At 35.0% G+C, this 23,575-nt stretch overlaps 1 protein-coding gene and 1 pseudogene across 5 annotated transcripts in view; one reads left to right on the top strand and one right to left on the bottom strand.

The window, feature by feature from the left end:
* The window catches only part of FERMT2 (FERM domain containing kindlin 2), a 127,265-nt gene that overhangs the window by 37,213 nt on the left and 66,477 nt on the right, over positions 1–23,575 (bottom strand). For 3 of the 5 annotated variants that reach the window (XM_074213332.1, XM_074213333.1, XM_074213336.1), the window contains exons 5-10: positions 21,932–21,964; positions 21,412–21,637; positions 21,213–21,315; positions 8,309–8,416; positions 6,701–6,835; positions 4,166–4,215 (exon numbers count right to left, since the gene is read on the bottom strand). In XM_074213332.1, coding sequence (XP_074069433.1) covers positions 4,166–4,215; positions 6,701–6,835; positions 8,309–8,416; positions 21,213–21,315; positions 21,412–21,637; positions 21,932–21,964 — 655 coding nt within the window. The remainder of the gene's footprint in view (positions 1–4,165; positions 4,216–6,700; positions 6,836–8,308; positions 8,417–21,212; positions 21,316–21,411; positions 21,638–21,931; positions 21,965–23,575) is intronic. The other 2 variants (XM_074213334.1, XM_074213335.1) reach the window with 1 other exon arrangement.
* Positions 19,312–19,768, top strand: LOC141506508 (ubiquitin-conjugating enzyme E2 D3 pseudogene; annotated as a pseudogene).

The raw sequence follows: 23,575 nt of genomic DNA, 5'->3' as shown, positions 1-23,575 counted from the left end.
TCCAAACTCATGGACTCCATGAAATCTATCTGAGGTTAAGTACCTGTTTTATTCCATCATATATACAAGTCAGTATTAGTATTATGCTACTTACACCTACTTATGTTTCTTCATTGCAATTTGTGTCATTTATAATTATAATTCCTGAAAGTTTATGGTATTTCATGACTTCATCATAGGAAGAAGACTAGTAACCAAAAAATAAATGGGCTCTTACAAATTCAGAATTTCTCAATAGAGAAACTAAATCACAAACATGTTTGTTTGAATGTATGGAATATCTGGTAGACATAAGGGAATCATATGAATCTAACTCTAAAATATTCTTTATAGAAATAAGGACAGATCTACATTAAGTATACAGATAAGATAATCATTGTTTATGGTTAAATAGAAATGATAATACTAGCTAAATAAATTCTTTAGTGCCAAAACAATCAACATTACAAAAGGTTATTTCATAGAATTAAAAAAAAATAACTGCAAAAAATCACAAGAAGGAACAAAAGGGAAATAACCAAAATAAATTTAGGAAGAAATAAAGACCTAAATCTCAAACTATACTACAAAGTATACCAAAAAACCTACTTGATTCTGGTTAAAAAAATAGAAAGACATTTGAAGAAATCAAGGAAACAACATATAAGCAAACAAACACATAAGAGTGTTCAATAAACCTAAAGATGCCAGATACTTGAGTAAGGTCTTACAATTAGTTTTTTTTAAATTGTGGTTAACTGGAAAGCAGTTTGACAGAAATTATATTTAGGAAAAAATCCTATTCCATATACTGTATTGAGCTCTAAATAGATAAATGATTCAGATATTCAACATCACATCACAAATAAAATAGAGAATCGAGGAAGGAGATACCTTTTGCAACTGTGCTAGGTGGCACAGTGGATAGATCACCAGTCCTGGATTTAGGAAGATCAAGTTCAAATCCAGCCTTAGATACTTATTAGCTATGTGACCCTGGACAAGTCACTTAAGACCTAATTTGTCTCATTTCTTCATCTGTAAAATAGGACATCCTGGAGAAGGAAAAGGCAAACCACTCCAGTATCGTTGCCAAGAATACCCTATTGATGAATCTATGGGGTCATGAAGAGTCAGACTACTGAACAATTAATAACAAAGCTCAATGAGAGCTACCTCAATCTATTCTATTTTTATTTGCTATCATCTTTCTAATTTCAGTAATGAATGATGTGGCCACTATAGCAATCTTGAAGGAAGTAATTTCTATGGAGAAGTAGATCATCAACAGCATCACCACCAATATATCAATAACTGTATTACTGCCACTGAAAAGCATGAGGTTAAGTACCTTGGGAATTGTAGATATGGTAGAAGCAATATTCTAATCTCAATTTTCATCTAAGTTAGACTAGTTTTCCCATAAAAGGCACTGATACATCCTTGAAACTTGGCTGGCTCAAGTAATAAAATCTTATATTGCTGATCCTTAATTCCCTGGTGACCTTGGTACAAAGCAATCAAGAGGAGCTCCAGTTCTTTGAAACTTGGCTGGTGCAAGTTGGGTAAGGGTGCATTGCCAAATGAAAACAATATTTCCTTAATGCTTATTCTTGTTGAATATGCTGCTTACAATTAAGTAAATCTCCATTTGTTAGCTGCTGAAATTAATACAAGTACTTCATTTTGTTCTAATATAGAACCAAAATTATCAGGAGATTGGTTATAATTGGACAGTCTTTCCAGCAGCTAGCCTGGGCCCTGAAGGCATCATCTGAGATGGTAACTATAATCATATCTGAGATATATTTTGGGCTCAGTTTCAGACCACTGCAATGAAGTAAAACATAGGAACTCTTTGGTTTTCCAGTACAAATAAAAGATATGTGTACACTACTGTAATCTACTAAATATGCATTAGGGATTGACTGCTGAATGCTGGAATGGCTGTGAAAATGTCTTTTTTTTTCCTTTTGCAAGGCAAATGGGGTTAAGTGGCTTGCCCAAGGCCACACAGCTAGGTAATTATTAAGTGTCTGACGCTGGATTTGAACCCAGGTACTCCTGACTCCAAGGCCGGTGCTTTATCCACTATGCCACCTAGCTGCCCTGAAAATGTTTTAAAAACAAGATATCAATGAAATTTGCTGCACAAATTGAGACTTTCATGAAAATTTTCTCTGTAGTATGTGATGTTACTTAATAGCATTGATTATTCACATTGGAACTTTCAAAAGTGAATTCAATCCCCTCAAGCTCTGTTGAGGCAACTAAGTTTATAATATTCTTCAATATTTTTGTCTGATAGAAAAGGGAAGCCCAAGTAGAAGGAAGGAGATGGGGAAATAGTCGATTAATGGAGCAGTCAGAACACATGCAACATTTATTGATTAAGTTCACCATTTTACATGGGCATAGTTCATGGTGTCTCAAAAGAACATCAAAAATCACTAACCACAGATCACAATAACAGATAATTATGAAAGTTTGAAACATTGTGAGAATTATTAAAATGTGACATAAATTACATGATGTGAGCATATGTTATTAGAAAAGAACTATATTTGTTCAAGGCAGGGTTGTCATAACATGCACCCCCCCACACACTCCTAAAATTCCAAAACATCTCCAAAGCAAAAAGTGAAATGCGATGAAATGAGATATGCCTCAATTATAGATTCTCAATCATAATCTATAGGGCAGACATAAAGGAACAAGGAATATATATAAATATATGTACATATATACATATTATATATATATTATATATTTTAAACATATATTCATTTTTTAGTTTGTACCCCATAACAATTCCCTTTGTCTGCCACATTTCTTTAACTGGTAATCTTAACTTGCTATTTAGGTAACTGAACTCTTTAGGTTTATTCATTCTAATGATTTCAGACTTTGACAATGGTTAAACTTCTTTAAGAAATGGTAATGAGAGGGAAACTAGGTGATGCAGTGACCTAGCTAACACTAGAAAGCATTGACTCTGCAGTCAGGAGGACGGAGTTCAAATTTGACCTCAGACAATTAACAATTGCCTAGTTCTGTGACCTTGGGCAAGTCCCTTAACACACTGCCTTAAATAAAAATAAATTTTAAAAAATTGAAATGAAAAATAAGTATCTTTATTTTTTATATTTTGGGGCATGAACAATGTGCTTTGAATGGGGGACATCTTAGAAAAGCAAATGATGCAATTTATATTTTTTCTATCTTATCCTTTCTTGAAATTTGCTAATGAGTGTAACCTTCAGTAATTTAAAGTACCTCTTAAATAACTTATTAATTCCTATTTCTTGTTGTTGTTAAGGCAGTAAATTTTACCCTTTACAATGCTGTTGTTTTTGTTTAGTCTGTTTAGTCTAGCACTTCCTCTTCTTGAAGATAATTCATGATATACTGAAAAACTAAAGCATTTATTCTACAACATTTAGTTGAACATTCTTTTCAACATACTTTTTGTTGGGGATGGCTAGGTGGCGTAGTGGATAAAGCACCGGCCTTGGAGTCAGGAGTACCTGGGTTCAAATCCAGTCTCAGACACTTAATAATTACCTAGCTGTGTGGCCTTGGGCAAGCCACTTAACCCCATTTGCCTTGCAAAAACCTAAAAAACAAAACAAAACAAAAAAAACCCATACTTTTTGTTTTTGCTGTCTTCTTCATACCTCTTTTATACCGAAATTTGGGGTCATGACTTAGATGACTTCTTGGGAGTTGTTTGGAGAATTTCTCTGTTCCTTTACTCTTTCACAATAGATTTTAGTGTGTTGTGATATTTTTGAGTACTGCAAGTTCCATAAAAATGACGATTTTTGCATTTATAGTACCAACAGTTAAATTAATAATGTTCTCAATATGAAAATTCTGTTATTGCCTTCATTTCTGCCATTTTACCACTGACATTACAAAAGTGGAGGAGGTCATTTTGTTTTGTTTATTTGTTTCATGGACTGTCAAAGCCAAAAAATTCATTGGCCAGTACCTTGATAATGAGTAACTCTATTTCAACCTATCATACAATGAGGTTTTCAATTCTGCAATCAAATGAAGATCTCCGATTAAATAGTTATAATTAGAAGCATCTTTTTCTTTTTCCTTTTTTTATTTATCTGCCAAATAAATTTATCTGCAAAATAAAAAAAAATAAAAACCACAAAATAGCAATTATACTTACTTGAAAACTTTAATGTAATCAGCCAATTCCGGAATGGAAGTGATGTCTCCCTAAAAAAGAAAAATTAGGAGCAATTTTGTATTAAGTTTGAAACTTAGTTCCAGATTACTGGTTTCTAAGGCAATATTGCACCTGACATCAAGAATTATCTCAGGTACAAAATTTAATTCATGTGCTTCCATGAACTGAATGGTATTATAATAATATGAAGTATACATAATATATTTTATATGATGATATAAAATAAATGATGGTACTTTAAAATTATAAAATTTTAAACTGAATTTGGTAATATTATATGAATAAATCATCCTCTAAGCACCTATCAGGCACTATGTTATGAGAATTAGAGGATACAAAGACTAAAACGAGAAAGTCCTTTTTTCCTCAAGGAGCTTATATGCAGGATAGAAGATGCTCTAATCTATTAACTATTATTGTTAATTCCTATGTTTTCTAAGGCTCTAAAATCGCAAAACCTAGAGAGAAAAGGGTAGCAACGATATGGTCTCAATTTTTTCAGTAAACTAAGAAATAAAGTTCTCAGGTGAGAGAAAATGGGGAATGGGCATATTTGATGAACGATGAAAGTGCTTGGAAGAGTTGCTGTGGAAATCAAGATAGTGAGTTGACAAAGTAGGGATAGTAGGATTTCTTAAGAAGCATTGAGGGACTTTTTGAGGTTGTGCAACAAAAACTTGTGGTGGACCTGGTCAGAACATTTATGTGATTTTTTTTTCTATTGTTATAAATAACAGTTCACTAGGCAGTGAATGGTGATAGTAATATAAATCTGAGGCAAGGAGTTTGGAAATTTAAGAGAAGAGGACAGTGTAAATTTGAATTGATTCACCAAAGATTCAAGTTGGGCAAAAGAGGAGATAATGGCTTGTTTGGGAAGGTTTTGTAGGGTGGAAGGAGAAGTAAAACGTCAATTAAATTTTGGTTAGATAAGGGGATTTCAGAATTCTTTGATTTTGGAGGTGGTACATTTATGTAATGGCAAGCTTATTGATGATTTCCTCAAAGGAATAATGCTCTCCCTTATCCTAACCTATTAATTTGAGCTGAGATTACCTTCCATTTATTTTGTATAAATGTTGTATATATACCAAGTTAGTAACTGATATGTTGTCTCCATGTTAGAATGTACATTCTTGAAAGTCAGAACTTTTTTAGCCTTTCTTTGAACTCCCAGCATAAAGGACAATACCAACTACAGAATACATACTAGTTAAATACATGTTGACAATCTCACTGATTACATAAATCAAAACATCCTGACAACTCAACTAATAAACCAGACTGGACCTAGATGAACTGTTGCCCACAATTGCCCAGATATAACATAAAAACTTAAGAACATTTTCAATAGTAGCCACTAGATCAAATACTCAATTTACAATCTGCGAAAGCTTTCAACATATAGAGACCTAATAGTAGTAATCAAAATCACATGGAAACAGAATGAGTTATATATTATCTTTATTGCCCTGTCAGTTAATAGACTTGTATCAAGGAGACTTTCTGCGACCCTTCTAATGTTAAGTCTAATATTTTTTATTCAACTATGCAAATGAGTCAATTATTTCTACCTGCTCAATAGGCTAAAGAACATCTGAAAAAATTAGAGAATGGGAAGACTTGGAAAGACTTTAGAACCATAAAAGTTTTAATATGCTTTTAATAGACCTAATACAATATATAATATATATATATATCCAGTGAAAATTTTCAAATTCACACGGCAGAAAATTATTCCCAATTATTCTGCCTGGCACTGTGAAGATGCTTTGTTAGCCTATAGAAAATGGACTGATATACTTTTATTGACTATTTATAATTATTATTTAAAATTCAAAATTTATATTTTTTATAGAATCTATAAATTCATAGAATGTGTTATTTATAATTTATAATTATAACTATGTTCATACATAATTGAATCTATATTATATAAATAAATATGCTATTTATTTAATACAAACAGCAGTCATTTTTCACCCCAGCTGTTGCATAGTGAAAAATCAGTAAGCATAAAATAGCAACTTTTCTCATAACTACTTCTATCTAATCTCCATTGAAATAAGTTGAGAAGTTTTAAGTTATAGTTTTCATTTGAACTCATTGCAACCTCATGAGATTATAATCTCTAGTTTACAAATGAATTTGAGGTTCATAAAAGTTAAAAAAGTACTTGGACATATATCAAGTAAAAACTAATGCAGTGCCAACCAAGACTTTGAAGGACCAGTGATTAAAGTATGGTACCTGCTCCTAAGAGAAAGGTGATGGTTTCAAGATGCAGAATGGGAAGTAAACAGCCAAGAATTTTATTTCACTTGATACCATATATTTGGGAAGCAGTTTGCTTTTTTCCTTTTAAAACTGGCATGGGAGAAAAGTTGAGAGTCACAGTCCAGTCACTCCTTAATCAAATGCTAGTGCTCATGCTCTTATACAATATATCACAACCATAAACAGTCTCATAAAATAAAGCAAAATTTTATTAAAAAAAATGAAATTCACACCTACCAGAATAGTTGAGGATTTACCCCCTTCCAAAGTAATCTCCAAGTCAGATAGGGCAGCATCTACCTCATCAACTTCTTTTTCACTGTTGTTCAAATGATTCTCTGATGACATGATTGACAGCTTATTGATATGATACTAAAAACAGAAATTAAATTTCTTTAACATTTAAAAGAGAATCAAAATAAGACCATTCTATGTATCATGCTTTTATTTCCAAATTATCAAATGTTTTATGATTCAATTTCAAACTTCATTTACAAATTGTTTCCTTTCCTAAATATGGAGGTCATGCTGATAAATTGTTCATAAATCAAGAGAACTTAAAAATCAATTCAGGAATTACGGGGCAAGAAAGGAAGTCATAGAATGAAAGCCCTAAACACCTTCATATAAGTATATCTGAAGTATTACTGGTAGTATTTCTGAGGGATGTGTGTGTATGTGGGGGGGGGGAGAAAAACAATTTACAGTAAGTAGCATTTATATAGTGCTTTTTTTTTTTTAGGTTTTTTGCAAGGCAAATGGGGTTAAGTGGCTTGCCCAAGGCCACACAGCTAGGTAATTATTGAGTGTCTGAGGCCGGATTTGAACTCAGGTACTTCTGACTCCAGGGCCGGTGCTCTATCCAATGTACCACCTAGCCACCCCCTTTATAGTACTTTAAGATTTGCAAAGCAATTCAAAAATGTGTAAGGGGAGGAGAAAACAGATAAATAATGTAGGATAGTTATAGCGTACATTTCTATAGTACTTTAAGAAATGAAAGATAATTTGGAAATACCATTTTTTATGCTCACAACAATCTTGGGAAATAGGTACTATTTAGTAGGTAAGTACTACATTCTCATTTTATAGATGAAGAAAGGCAAAACTTGTTTTAGAAAACACTGTTATCTGGGGTAGCTGGATGGTGCAGTGGATAGAGCACCGGCCCTGGAGTCAGGAGGACCTGAGTTCAAATCCGGCCTCAGACACTCAATAATTACCTAGCTGTGTGACCTTGGGCAAGTCACTTAATCCCACTGCCTTGCAAAAGGTAAAAAGAACAACACTGCTACCAAATGAGATTTTCCCTAAGGTATGGTCAGCTGGATGTTAAGAATGGACATATTCCCATGGCTAAGTGTTTTGTAACTAAAGTTGATTAATATGAATAAATCCATCAATAAAAAAATTGATTAATGTAAAAACAATTTAAAGACTGGAAGGGATGGGGGTATTATACATGCAAATAATCATATCTTACATATTTATTAAAAACCTCTCCAAGCAAACTCACAAAGTCAATTTACTTCTATAACACTTACTTTTCAAATGAGAAACATAAATTATTTGGAAATTTTATCTTCAGATTTGTTAATATCTTAAAATGTATTATTTGTTGGAAATTTGTATTTTACATTTTATACACCATTATCCTATACTGTCAGTGGGGATTTTGTCAGCAAAAATATAAACAAGCAAAATTTAAAGAATTTTTTAAAAATCCTAGACAATTTACAATTTCTTGTTTCTGCTTATAATTCTCAAAGCAATTATAGTTAGGATCATTTTTATAGCTAAAAAAATAAAGACAGAGAGTGGTTATTAGTCATTTTTCATACCTACCTGTAAAGCTGCAAACATCATCATTTCTTCTTCTGTGCATTCAATTTCTTCTAGGAGAATAGCCCATTTGGACTGTTCATAAAGCTGGTTGATCCTGATTGCATCATACTGTCATGAATGAAAGGACATTAATACATTAAACCAAAAAAGTATGACAGGACTTTATAACTTATAAAGCTATTAAGAAGCTCAAAGATATGTTCCTTCTTTCAGTTAGCAACTGAGAAACCAATTCTATTGGGGAGGATACATTTGTTAGGTTTGTGTATTTATAAAGATTGGATTGCTGAAACAAAATATACCATCAACACTTGTATATCTAAAAGTTTTCTTTGATTTTTATGCAATGAAAATTATTTGAAAAGTTAAATAAAAAAAACAAACCACATTTTCCGAGGACATGCATATAATACCCCATTTGTCTTTCTGTCAAAAATATTTTTTTTTAAAAAAAGATATCAAATAGTCTAAAAATGTGAGCACTGGTTTTTAAAAGCTTGTTACAGTTTTTGAAATTTTAGCTTTGGTTTATCATTTTTTCATGAGTCAAAGTGGATCTTGACTTATGGTAACAAAGTGCAATTTAAAATGTTAGCATATAACCCCACTGCCCTGAAAAAAAAATCTAAAAAAAAATGTTAGCATAACCATTGATTTCTATAAACAAAGAATAGAAGTTTATCACATTAGAATGAAGCAAATAATGAGATTAATGATTTTTTTAATAAATCCTTTGCAAACTATGAAAAACAAGAGATATAAAGTATCCTTGAAAACAGCAAACATTACAACTAATCAGAATATGCCCATATAAGTGTGCATATATATTACTAAAAGAATAATGATTTTAAAGTAATTTCATATTAGAATAGGCACACATTTTCTGTATATTTCTGTATGTGTATGCATATCTATATAAATTTACGTACAGATACTTTTTTGTTTTAGGTTTTTTCAAGGCAAAATGGGGTTAAGTGGCCTGCCCAAGGCCACACAGCTAGGTAATTATTGAGTGTCTGAGACCGGATTTGAACCCAGGTAAACCTGACTCCAGGGACGGTGCTTTATCCACTGTGCCACCTAGCTGCCCCCAGATACATTTTAATTTGAATATATATTATATGTAAAGCCAACATCCCTCATTAATCAAAATTATCACCAACATTGACAAAACCACAAATTATATATTTTATTTTATTTCTGCAAGTATAAGTATAATTGTTGTATCATCTGAATTGTAGTTCTCGTATTTTAGAAAAAGAGACTCAAAGAGTTGACTTTCAAATAGGGAACAAGTGAAAAATTTAAAAGTCCCGATTCTTGGGGCAGCTAGGTGGAGCAGTGGATAGAGTACTGGCCCTGGAGTAAGGCATACCTGGGCTAAATCCGGCCTCAGACACTCAATAATTTTCTAGCTGTGTGGCCTTGGGCAAGCCACTTAAACCCATTTTCCTTGCAAAAACCTTAAAAAAAAAGTCTTGCTTCTTAAACATACCTGGCTAAGGAACTTCCAAGAAGTGCCAGACAAATATCTAAGTCTAATTTCAGAATAGTTGCCTATCATCACTGAGAAGAATTTATTCACCAAGAACTTCTTAAATTAATCAAATTACCACTTTAGTAAAAAACTGATCAAAATTAGTCTAGTTGTTTCAGTTGAGTAAGGATAGGCGTAATGGGAAAGAAGAAGCTTTCCAGAATGACTGGGAAGCATTAAATGAAGATCTGGTAGTGTATAATAAACAAGCCAGATTCTTATATCTGGGTCTAACTCATATTTAGAAATAAAATGCTGGCATTTGACATCAGAAAGGATAACATCTTAACATTATGCTTCCTCTAGTTGAGAGAAAAAAATAGCTACATAAAAAAGTTTTCTGAACTAGTTAGTAGGAATTGAAATCGGATTGATTTCTTTTTAGGGATTTTTTTTTTGCAAGGCAATGGGGTTAAGTGGCTTGCCTAAGGCCACACAGCTAGGTAATTATTAAGTGTCTGAGGCTGGATTTGAACTCAGGCACTCCAGACTCCAGGGCTAGTGCTCTATCCCCACTGCGCCACCTAGCCACCCTCCAAATTGATATATCTTGGACAAATTTTCTTACTCCATGTTCAAAAGCATATAATATTAACTTCAAAAGTCTATGTTCCAAAGCAGCTAGGTGGCACAATGGATAGAGCACTGACTCTGGAGTCAGGAGTACTTGAGTTCAAATCTGACTTCAGACACAATAATTACCTCACTGTGTGGCCTTGGGCAAGCCATTTAACCCCATCTGCCTTGCAAAAAAAAAAAAAAAACTAAAAAAAAGTCTGTTTCCCATAAAAACTGTAACAGAACCACTATACATAATTATTTTTTTTAATTTTTTCCCTTTATTTAATATTTATTTATTCTCATTTTGTACAAATAATGTTCTTTTATACATTAATGAAGAAAAAAATTTAAATTTAAATTTAAAAAATAATAGTAATAATTGTAGGTATGGCCAGGTGGTGCAGTGGACAGAGCACCAGCCCTGGAGCCAGGAGCACCCAAGCCCATATCCGGCCCCATACATCCAACAATCACCCAGCTGTGTGACATGCAAGCCACCCCAACCCCACTGCCCTGCAAAAAGCAAAAAGACCCTAAATAAAATAATAATAGTAGGGGCAGCCGGGTGGCAGACAGAGCACTGGCTCTTGCACCTGGGTCCAAATCCAGCCTTAGACACCCAATGATCACCCTGCTATGCGGCCCCAGGCAGGCCACCCAGCCCCCATTTGCCCTGCACCCCCCTAAAATAATAATAATAATAATAATGATGATGAAAAATATGCTTCAGTCTGTGTTCCAACACCACCAGCTCTGTCACGGGTGGATCACATTCTTTATGATAAGTCCATCGCAAAAGTTACTTCCATATTTTTCCACCGTTGCCATTGCTGATCATAACTCCCTCCTTTCGTATTTCTCCAATACCATGCACTATATTTTCTCTCTCCTTTCACTCTGACTCTGCTGTAGGGTAGCTGAATGGCGCAGCAGACAGACCCCTGGCCCTGGGGCCAAGAGGCCCTGAACCCACATACCAACCCTCAGGCCCAGCATACACCTGGCCCTATGATCCCAGACAGGCCATCCAATCCCAGCCCCTCACAAGAAGTAAAAAAGAAAATGTGTTATATCTGACTACTCTCCCCCTATGGTCCATTCCTATCCTCCTTCATTCACATCCCCATTCCCCCTGTCACCTCCTCTCCTTCTTACTCCAGATGTCTATACCCCATTGAGTATATATGCTGTTTCTGCTCCTAGCCACCTCTGATGAGAGCAAAGATTCCCTCATTCCCCCTGCCTTCCCCCCTTCCATATCATTGCAATAGCTCATTGGAATAAAGAAAAATCTTATTAAATGAAATATCTTGACCTATTCCCCCTCTCCTTTATCTTTCTCCCATTACATTTCCCTTTTTTCTATTTTACACCATATTTTATCTTCAAATTCAGCTTTCTCCTGTGCTTCATCTGTATAATCTCCTTCTACCTGCTCTGTTAATTAAGAAGGTTCATATGAGTATTATCAGTGTCATTTTTCTATGCAGGAATACATGCAGTTCATCATCATTAAGTCCCTCTATTTTCCCCTTCTCCTCCAATCTCTATGCTTCACCTGAGTCCTGTATCTGAAGATCAAACCTTCTGTTCAGCTCTGGCCATTCCAACAGGAACATTTGAAATTCCCCTGGTTCATTGAAAGTCCATCTTTTCCCTGGAAGAGGACATTCAGTTTTGCTGGGTAGTTGATTCTCGGTTGAATTCTAAGCTCTTTTGCCTTCCAGTATATTATATTCCAAGCCCTATGAGCTTCCAATGTAGTTGCTGCTAAGTCCTGTGAGATCCTGATTGCAGCTCCATGGTATTTGAATTGTGTCCTTCTGGCTGCTTGTAATATTTTCTCTTTGACTTGGGAGTTCTGGAACTTGGCTATAATATTCCTGGTTTTTTTTTTTTTATTTTGGATTTCTTTCTTGCAGAGATCGGTGGATTCTCTCTATTTCTATTTTGCCCTCTGCTTCTAGGATATCAGGGCAATTTTTCTGTAGTAATTCTTAGAAAATGATGTAAAGGCTCTTTTCCTGATCATTACTTCCAGGTATTCCAATAATGTTTAAATTATCTTTCCTAAATCTATTTTCCATATCAGTTATTTTTTCAATGAGATGTTTCACATTTTCTTCTAATTTTTCATTCTTTTGGTTTTGAAGTATTGAGTCCTGATTTCTTGTAAATTCAGCAATCTCCCTGAGTTCTATTCTTTGTCTGCAGGATTTGTTTTCCTCAGAGAGCTCTCTTATCTGTTTTTCCATCTGGACATTTCTGCTTTTTAAAGCATTTTTCTCCTCAATAACTTTTTGAACTGTTTTATCCATTTGACCTATGCTGGTTTTTAGCATGCTATTTTCTTCAGCATTTTTTTGAATTTCCTTGACTAAGCTGCTGACTTAATTTTCATGTTTTTCCTGCATCTCTCTCATTTCTTTTCCCAATTTTCCCTCTATCTCCCTCACTTGATTTTCAAAGTCTTTTTTGAGCTCTGTCATGGGCTGAGCCCAATTTCTGTTTTTCTTGGAGTCTTTAGATGCAGGAGCTTGTACCTCCTCATCTTCAGATTGAGTATTTTGATCCTTCTTGGGGGTCACAGGCAAAGTATCTCTCAATTGTGTTCCTCTTTTTTCTCTGCTTACTCATTTTCCCAGCCAGAGCCTGGTTTTGGGGTGCTTCCTGAGCTTTTGGGATACCCCCACAAAGATCTCAGTGTGTGAGGCTCTCTGTCCTCCCTCCTGGTCTGTGAATGACCACAAGCACCACCTTCTGCCACAGGGGTGAGGTGGGGGGGGCCCTGCTGTTCTATGGGTGGGCCTAGACTGTGAGCAGGATCTGAATGTGATCAGAACCCCAGCATTCTGTTCCAGGGGCAGAGGACAGAGCTTGGCAGTCTGTCTCTCTCTTCACTCCCCTCCCTAGGTTCAATAGGCTCATGCCCTGGGGGCTCTTGCTTACAGGCTCTGCCTGCTTCTGTTTCCTGGATCTGGGCTGTGCTGGCCATGCTGCTCACTGCTGGCTGTGTGCTCTGAGGGCTGGGCTGCAGGTGCAGAGGTCCCCCCTGCTGTTCCCCCAAGTTGTGCCCGGTGCGTAGGTCAGGAAACTCCCCCACTGTTGTGAGCTACGGCTCCCAGCACCCTAGGGCTGCCTCCGGGAGGCTGAAGTTCTTTCGCTCTGGTGGGCCACGGGCTGCCCCTCCAACCCTGGGGAGCAGAGCCTTTCTGCTCTTTTCCAGGTTACCTTGAGTAGGAGAACTTCCTCACTGGGTCCCTCTGTGGGTTCTGTCTCTCAAAAATTTAGTTTAGAGTCCTTAGTTTATAAGTTTTATGAGAGAGCACCTAAGACAAGATTCTCTCTTGTTGCCATCTTGGCTCCGCCCCTTATACATAATTATTTTCAAAGAATAATTCATTCCCACATAAACTAAAAACTTAAAACTTTACTTAAAAAGTATTTTTGAAGTTCCCATTCCTTAATCATTAATGATGATGATGATGATGATGATGATGATGATAAATTGTAAATCAAAACTATTCTCAGGGTCCCATCTAGCAGTAAAATAACAAAGATGATAAAAGTCAATGTTGTAAGAATGGTGATAAAGTAAGACCACAACCTTAGTAGAGTTGTCAACTGCTTCAATTGTTCTGGAAAGCATTATACTATAAAAGTAAATCAAGTATTCATATCCTTTGACCCAAAAGTCAAAGAATGTATTTCATGGAAAAAAGTCCCATACAAACCATTTTTATAGATGTACATTTTAAAATAGTAAAGAACAGGAAACAGAATAGATATCAACTGGGAAACTGAATTATTATGGTTAATATTATTGTTATTATTATTATTATTATTATTATTATTATTATTATTATTATGCCATATTATATTATATAATTTCAGCCCTGACTGGTATAGGAAAACAAACAAATCTGTGAACATTATGCACAAATTGGCCAGGAAAACATGTGAATCACTCCAAGAAACATTCACCAGATCAAGATGAAGCCCTCGATCAAGCACAAAGGGTCTAGGAACAGGTGTCAATTGGCAGTTGATTATCTAGCTGGGTTCACAGATCCAAGGCAAATTGAGGAAGGAATCTTTACCTAGTGGCATTCCAGAGTAAGGAGAAGTTTTGCAAGATCTAGACTATGTATATAGTCTAAATGGAAATGAAAAAAAAATCCACTTAAGAAAACAACTCATTTTAAAAGTATATTTGGCCAAAAGGAAAAGGAAGTACATGAAGAAAATAATCCCTTAAAAATTAGAATTGGGCAAGTGGAAGATAATGACTTTGTGAGAATCACTCAAACAAAATAAAAAAAAACTGAAAAAAAATAGAATAAAATATGAAATACTTCAATGGAAAAACAAACTGACCTGGAAAATAGATCCAGAAGAGATAATTTAAGAATTATTAGAATGGCTAGCTACCTAAGTTCATGACCTCCAGGGTACTCTGTACTCCTCCCTAGACCCTGCTATTAGATTTCCCAACTGACTCTTTAGTTGGATTTCCTTACAGACCATGATTTTTGGAATTTAGTGGTGTGATGAATCTCAATTGCAGCAATAATATTCTCCACCTACAGTTGGCCTGGACAGTTATCCCACATGCAATATTTGCAGTGGGTTTTTTGGAAGTCAGTGGCATGAGATTCATCTCCAGTACTGGATCAAATATGAGATGTGAGAATGGCTCTAGCACTTTCTGGATACCAAGCAGCTTGATGCCAAACTGCATCCCCTTCCAAAAATTTGACATCAATAGGAAACATTCATGCACCATGACTGTGCAAGAATTTACCCAAGCAGTGTGGGTAGCCAGCCAGGTCTTGTAACAACCTACAATAACTTGAGTGAAATAACCAGTATAGCAGTAACCCTTTCCAGTCAATCCACAAAGTCATAGTGAGGACAGAACAAAAATGAACCAAAAAAGAACCTGGACAGCATCTTTCAAGAAGGAAAACTGAGCTGTTATCCTAAAACCAGAGAATTAAATAGTCATTGAAAGAATCCACTGATCACTGAAAGAATTCTCCCAAAATGGGTGGAAAACTCCAAGAAGAATTTCAAAAAAAAATTCCAGCATTATATAAGGTGAAGGAGAAAAACCTGAAGGTTGCCAGGAAGAAATAATTAAAATATCAAGAAGTCACAGGAAGGATTGAACAGGCCTTATTAGCTCAACATTATAGGACTGGAGGGCCTGGAATAAAATAGTATGGAAGGCAAAGGAGCTTTGCTTACACCCAGGAATGAATAACAAAACTGAGCATAATCATTCAGGAAAAAAGATAGACATGCACTGAAATGGAGGTTTTTCAATCTTTCCTAATTTAAAAACCAGACAAAATGAAAGAATATGATCTTCAAATTATAAGACTCAAGAGAAGAACAAAAAAGTTAACAAGAAAGGAAAAAATGAACACACTGTTCAATAATTACCTATCTAGGAAGATGAAATTTGTAATTCTTGAGAACTGTATCTCTATTAGGAAAATTAGAAGTAGTTATGTGCAACTAAGTGGCTCAGTGGATTCAGGAGGATGGGAGTTTGAATCCAGCCTCAGACACTTGCCACTTACAATGTGACCTTGGGGAAGTCACTTAACCCTGATTCCCAGGCATCCAGTCATTCTCATTCATATCTGGTCACTGGACCCTGAAGGCTGTGGAGGAGAAAGTGAGGCTGGTGACTCAACACAGCACCCCCTCATTCAAATCCAATTCATGTGCTTGACATGGCATCACCTCCCTAATATCGTGGTCTTCTTCAAAAATGAAGGACAAACATTATTAGAAAAAGTACACTTATGAAGTGATGCTATTAAAGAAAATTAAGGTATTAAAAAAAGGATTATACTGTGAGAAGAGGAAAGGGGGAGAAAAAAGAATAGACTAAATTATAACACATGAAGATGTACTTAAAACCTCCGAGCATTGTTGATTCGGCTCAATGTGAACACTCAGTTTGGGCATAAAAATTTATTACTTCATAGGGAATTAGGAGGGAAAAGGGGGAAAGAAAGGGAAGGAGGAGCTGATATAAGGGAAAAATTGAGGAAGGTCACAATCAAAACAGATGAGGAGATATGGAGTGAAAGGAAAGAGAAAAGAATAAATAGGAAAAATAGGATAGAGGGAAACACAGTCATCATAACTATCAATGAACTAGATAGCATAGTGGATTAAAAACCAGAATGCTACTAGAAACATTTTTGAAGCAGAGAGATACATATAGAGAAAAGGTAAAAGATTGGAGCAGCATGTAATACTTCAACTGAAGTTAAAAAAAAAAAAAGAGGGAGCAATTTTGATCTCAGACAAAGCAAAAGCAAAAATAGATCTAATCAAAAGAGGAAATTACACCTTGCTAAAAGGTACTCTAGACAATGAATAGCAATATTCTCCTGAATAATCTGAATGAAAGGGATGAATATTTACAAAAATATTAACTGTCCAGATTAACAGAAGAGGAAATAATATATTTAAGTAACCCCATTCTAAAATGCAACAGCCTATGGAAAAAATCTCCAAGGCCAGATGGATTCACAATGAATTCTACCAAACATTTAAATAATTAATTCCAATACAATATAAACTATTTGAAAATAGGCAAAGGAGTCCTGTCATATTCCTCTTATTCTGATATCAAGAATCAAAAATGGAGAAAGAAAATTATAGATAGATTTTACTGATGAATATTGATGCAAAAATTTTAAATAAAATCTTGGCACCCAGTGACATTTAACAGGTATCCTTAGCATAAATGACCATATCAATTGCAATACTAAGGGAAAACATAACAAAAATAGAGCACCCATTCCTATTAAAAACACTAAAGAAAAAAAACAAACTAGATAATTTTGATTACATTAAGTTAAAAAAGCTTTTGCACAAACTAAACCACTGTAACCAAGATCAAACAAAATGTAGTCAACTGGGAAACAATTGTTTACAACTAGTATTTTTTTTTTGGCAAGGCAATGGGGTTAAGTGGCTTGCCCAAGGCCACGCAATTAGGTAATTATTAAGTGTCTGACTGGCCCTGGAGTCAGGAGTACCTGAGTTCAAATCCGACCTCAGACACTTAATAATTACCTAGCTGTGTGGCCTTGGGCAAGCTACTTAACCCCATTGCCTTGCAAAAAACTAAAAAAAACTAAAAAAAAAAATAGCATGATGAATCAGTGGAATAGAAAAGAAGCAGCATTAAAGAATATAAGGATTCTAGGTTGAGAACTCACTATTTAACCAAAAACTTCTGGGAAAATTGTACAGCAGAAACTAGGCATAGACCAACATCTTATCACTATATATCATGATAAGGTCAAAATGGGTACAGGATTTAGACATAAGTGAATTAGAATAGCAAGGAAGAGCTTACCTATCAGAGAAGGAAAGAATTTATGACCAAAGGAGAAATATATTATGAAATATAAAATGGGTAACTTTCACAACATTAATTTAAAAAGGTTTTGCACAAACAAAACCAATGCACTCAAGTTTATTAGAAGGAAAGCAGAAAGCTGGGAAACAATTTCTTACAGTTACAATTTCTGATAAATGCCTCATTTCTAAAATAGAGAATTGAAACAAATTTATAATCAAGTTGTTCCCCAATTGATAAATTGTCAAAGGATACGAAAAGGCAAATTTTCAGAAGAAGAGAACATAACTACCTATAGTCAAATATGACCATAAATCATGATTTAGAGAAATGTGAATTAAAACAACTCTTGGGGTGTCTAGGTGGTGCAGTGGATAAAGCACCGGCCCTAGAGTCAGTAGTACCTGCATTCAAATACGGTCTCAGACACTTAATAATTACCTAGCTGTGTGGCCTTGGGCAAGCCACTTAACTCCATTTGCCTTGCAAAAACCTAAAAAAAAAGAAAATTATATATACATATATATATATATGTATATACACATATGATGGGGAAGACTTAGAAAAATTGGAACACTAATGCATTGCTGGTGGAGTTGTGACCTTATGAAACCATTCTGGAGAGCAATTTGAAACCATGTCATCATTTGGACAATGGCTGAACAAATTATGAAATATGAATGTAACAGAATATTCTTCTGCAAAACCAGAAGAACATTAAATACACTATCAACAAAAGTAGATGATAGTAACTTATGATGAACTTATCCATTTCAGCATCACAATAATCAAAGACAATTCTAAAAGATTTGTGATGGAAAATACCATCCATATCCAGTAAAGGAACTATGGAATTGCAGACCAATTTTTAAAGGTATTATGTTTATTTTCTCTCTGATTTTTTTCCTCATTAGAATTTGATTCTTCTTTCATACCTACAACAGATTTCTTACCATCTCAAAAAACTGAATAAAGCATTTCTTCTTTTTTTTCTGGCTAATGCAGAAATAATATGGGTATCATTATTTCTTGCTTTCTTCATAGATAAGGGGAAAGGGAAGAAGAAAATTTGGAACTGGGGGCGGCTAGGTGGCATAGTGGATAAAGCACCAGCCCTGGAGTCAGGAGTACCTGGGTTCAAATCCAGTCTCACACTTAATAATTACCTAGCTGTGTGGCCTTGGGCAAGCCACTTAACCCCATTTGCCTTGCAAAAAAAAATAAAACCTAAAAAGAAAATTTGGAACTGAAAATATGAAGAAAAATTTTTTTTTAAATAGACCCCCGAGTTCCGTCAGAGTGGACATCTCGTGGCTGTGTCAGGTGCGTGAGCCCCATTGGGCCGGGGAGGCACCAGCTGCCGCGCGGGGAGGAGGCCGAGGCTGCGGCCCCTCTGCGCCCGTGTCAGGCGGAGCTGGTGAGAGAAGAGTGATGCCCTCCCCCCACCCCTCCCCGTGGGCCAGACCTGCTGCCCACCGGCTGCCCACCGAGAGCTCCGAGTTGGGCGGGAAGAAGCACGCACCATGGCGCTGAAACGGATCAATAAGGAACTTAGCGATGTGGCCCGTGACCCTCCGGCACAGTGTTCTGCAGGTCCACTTGGGGATGGTATGTTTCATTGGCAAGACACAATTATGGGACCTAATGACAGCCCATATCAAGGCTGTATATTCTTTTTGACAATTCATTTCCCTACAGACTACCCCTTCAAACAACCTAAGGTTGCATTTACAACAAGAATTTATCACCCAAACATTAACAGTAATGGCAGCATTTGTCTCGATATTCTAAGATCACAGTCGTCTCCTGCTTTAACTATTTCTAAAGTTCTTTTATCCATTTGCTCACTGCTATGTGATCCAAACCCAGATGACCCCTTAGTGCCAGAGATTGCACGGATCTATAAAACAGAGACAAGTACAACAGAATATCTCGAGAATGGACTCAGAAGTATGCCGTGTGATGCTACCTTTAAAGTCAGAATAACCTGCATTACAGCTGGAATAAACTTTAAATGACTGTTCCTTTTTTGATTTTCTTATCCGGCTGCTCCCCTATCAGACCTCATCTTTTTTAATTTTATTTTTTGTTTACCTCCCTCCATTCATGCACATGCTCATCTGAGAAGACTTAAGTTCTTCCAGCTTTGGACAATAACTGCTTTTAGAAACTGTAAAGTAGTTACAAGAGAACAATTGCCCAAGATTCAGATTTTTTTTAAAAAAATGGAGCATGTGTATTATGTGGCCAATGTCTTCACTCTAACTTTGTTATGAGACTAAAACTATTCCTCACTGCTCTAACAGATGCTTGAAGATACCATCTGAGGGGGAGGGAGATGGATGCTCAATTGTCATATCAAAGGAAGCAGCATTACTGTAGCAGCATCCATCTTGTTTAAGCCTTCCATTGTTAGAGATTTGAGGTTTCATGATATACTTTATGCTCATAACTGATATGGTTGGAGAATTGGTACTGAATTTATAGCATCAGCAGAACAGAAAACGTGATGTATTTTATGCATGTCAATAAAGGAATGACCTGTTCTTGTTCTACAGAGAATGGAAATGGGAAGTCAAACACCCCTTGTATTCCAAAATAGGGTCTTGAACTTTTTTGTAATTTTCATTTAAATTTTGTTAGGAGGCTTGGAGCTATTAGTTAATCTGTCTTCCAATACACTGTTTAATATAGCACTAAATAAATGATGCAAGTTGTCAATGGATGAGTGACCAACTAATAGCTCTGCTAGTAACTGATTTATTTTTCTTCAATAAAGTTGCATAAACCAAAAAAATAAAAAATAAAAAAATAAAAAAAATAAAAATAGACACCCCCCCCATGGGGTGGCTAGGTGGCACAGTGGATAAAGCACTGGCCCTGGAGTCAGGAGTACCTGGGTTCAAATGCGGTCTCAGACACTTAATAATTACCTAGCTGTGTGGCCTTGGGCAAGCCACTTAACTCCATCTGCCTTGCAAAAACCTAAAATAAAATAAAGTAAAATAAAATAGACCCCCCCCCACACACAATTAAAGATTTAATTACAAAGACCCTGAATATTGTGAAATCATGGTCAAACTTAGTTCGGGGAGGGGGAATAAGAATGAAATCTCCCCCTCTTCTTTCAGAGGTGAGGCACAGCAGGTATGGAATAGGTATTGTCAAACATGGTTACTTCTGCTGAAATTTTTTTACTTTTACCTTAATTATTACAATGAGCAACTCTCTGGGAGCAATGAGAGTTGGAAAATTATGAATTAGGAAATGGAGATGAAGTAAAAATAAGTATTTGGTTTTGTGTTAATAAAATGTGCTTTTTTAAAACTAGCACCAAGACATCAATTACAAATCTGTTTTGCAAACAATAATTACATAAAATGGGCCTTCCTCTTCAAAAAAATTCCAAGTACCTTTGGATTCAAGTCAAAAAAGCTGTAATATTTGAATCTGAGTAATAAGGCTTCATTTTCCTTCACATCTTGTTCCATGAGAGATCTTGATGAATCCAGCCATCTGTAAATTACAAGAAAGTGTAAAATCAGAATTATTAAAATATTCTCATTCATATGCAAGGAAAATTTTATCATTTGTATAGGGTTTTTAACTTACCCTTGATTTATTTTTGCCTTATCAAGAAGAGCTTGTGGTTTGAACATCTTTCCCAAGATTTCTGGTGAAGTGATTGGCTGACTAACAGCAAGTATACCAGGATTGCCTTCTGATAAAGCACTATCACCAAACCAAGCTGAAGTTGGTGACAAAGGGCTTCCATCATGAGCATCATAAGTTGGGGTCATTGTCTTACTGTAGAGTCCTGGGCTTGAATATATGCTTCCTAATAACAGAAAATGTTGGAAGTAAAGAATTTTAACTTTTAGCACTAGTTATTAATAAATGTTTATAGAATACTAACATTCCCCCTGCCAAGGTCAACTATTTTGTCAGTCTTCAAAATATTTGAAATTTATTTTAATTATACTTACTTATGAACACGCAAATAGATATAAACCTTAAAAACAGAACTAAGTTATTGGGAATTCTAAAGAGATTTCAACTCTAAAAGAATCTGAAGTCAAGAGGATAGCTGCAGTTAACAGAGACCAAGGAGATTTACTGTGATAAGGCTCACCTTTCAGAGGGCCGATGTAAAGAACATCAGGGCCTACAGGAAAGGAAAGGAAAGAAAGGAATTCAGAAAGCAAGGAAAAGAGAGGATAGAACCAACTAGTGATAAAGAAAGTGAAAGAATAGTCATAAAAATTATACAAATTTCTGATAACTTTTATCTAATGGCAAATAAAATTAATGTTTATCAGTAGAGTTTAAGAGGAAAGGAAATGGTTATGACCAAACTACAATCTGAGTCAAAAAGATTTTTATCACATTCAAAATTGCATTTCAGACCAGTTATTTCAAGAAATCCAACATTAATTATTCTTTTTTTAGAAAGGTTTTATTTATTTTGAATTTTATAATTTCCCCCATTATCTCTTCCCTCCCCCCACCCCCCACAGAAGGCAGTTTGCTAGTCTTTATATAATTCCCATAGTATGCATTGATCTAAGTTGCATGTGATGTGAGAGAAATCATATCCTTAAGGAAGAAAAATAAAGTATAAGAGATATAGCAGAATTACAACATTAATTATTCAAGATAAACATATAGCCTTGTTTGACCTAAGAAGCTCACATGAAGTGAAGGGATTATTTTTTCATTAATTTATTTTTTAAGTAGTAAAACACTTTTAATCAAAAATACCATTAAATTGAAAATGCACACAAATAAATGCTTTTTCCAGTCAATAACTATAATCTAAAAGGTTTGTTCAAAAAAATGGTGGAATATTTCACAATTATTTCAGAATTACAACCAGATTAAACAGGAAAAAAAAAGAGATCCATTAAAGTCTTTATTTTTTAAAATTGATTATGTTTAAAAATAAACATGTTCAAACTTGGGGAGAGAGAGAGAGAGATATCCTGAAATCAAAAGGTTATTTCTACTGCTTGTATTATTATTTATTTCTGACTTTAAATCCTGGAGTCAAGAGTTCAAATATAGTTTCAGACACTTAATTACTTAGCTGTGTAACCTTGGACAAGTCACTTAATCCCACTGCCTTGGAAATAAAAAAAAGAGGGAAGGGTAAGGAAGAAAACATCTTACTAAAAGGTACCAAAGGCAATAAAATAATAACATCAATACTAAAATAATATAACAAACCACTAAGCAATAAGTAATTCTTAGAGAAGCTAAATGAGTAACATAGACAGCAAAACTATGCTTAATCTTCCTTTCTCAAAATTAGATAAATCTAACCACAAAATAACCAAATAGAAAGTTAAGGAGGTGAATAGAATTTTAGAAAAGTTAAGTATGATAGACTTCTGGAGAAGACTGAAAGGAATTCCTTCTTTTCTGTGGTACATGACACCTCCACAAAAACTTAGTGTTTTATAATCAAATGCAGAAAGGCAGAAATGTTAAATGCATCCTTTTCAGATCATGATGGAATAAAAATTATGTGCAATAAGGGGTCATGAAAGATAGACTAAAAATTAATTTAAAACTAAACAATCTAATATTAAAGAATAAGTAGATCAAAGAACAAATCATAGAAATAATTGATAATTTTCAGCAAAACTGTGACAAAAATGAGACAACACACCAAAGCTAGAAAAAGAACAAATTAAGAACCCCCAATTAAATACTAAATTAGAAATTCTGAAAATCAAAGCATTGAAAGTAAAAAAAATCTATCGAACAAATGAAA

The sequence above is a fragment of the Macrotis lagotis genome, chromosome 1 (genome assembly GCF_037893015.1).
Source record: "Macrotis lagotis isolate mMagLag1 chromosome 1, bilby.v1.9.chrom.fasta, whole genome shotgun sequence".
Lineage (NCBI taxonomy): Eukaryota > Metazoa > Chordata > Mammalia > Peramelemorphia > Peramelidae > Macrotis > Macrotis lagotis.
Note: the sequence above shows the minus strand (reverse complement) of the source record. Positions and strands in the feature narration are given on the sequence as shown.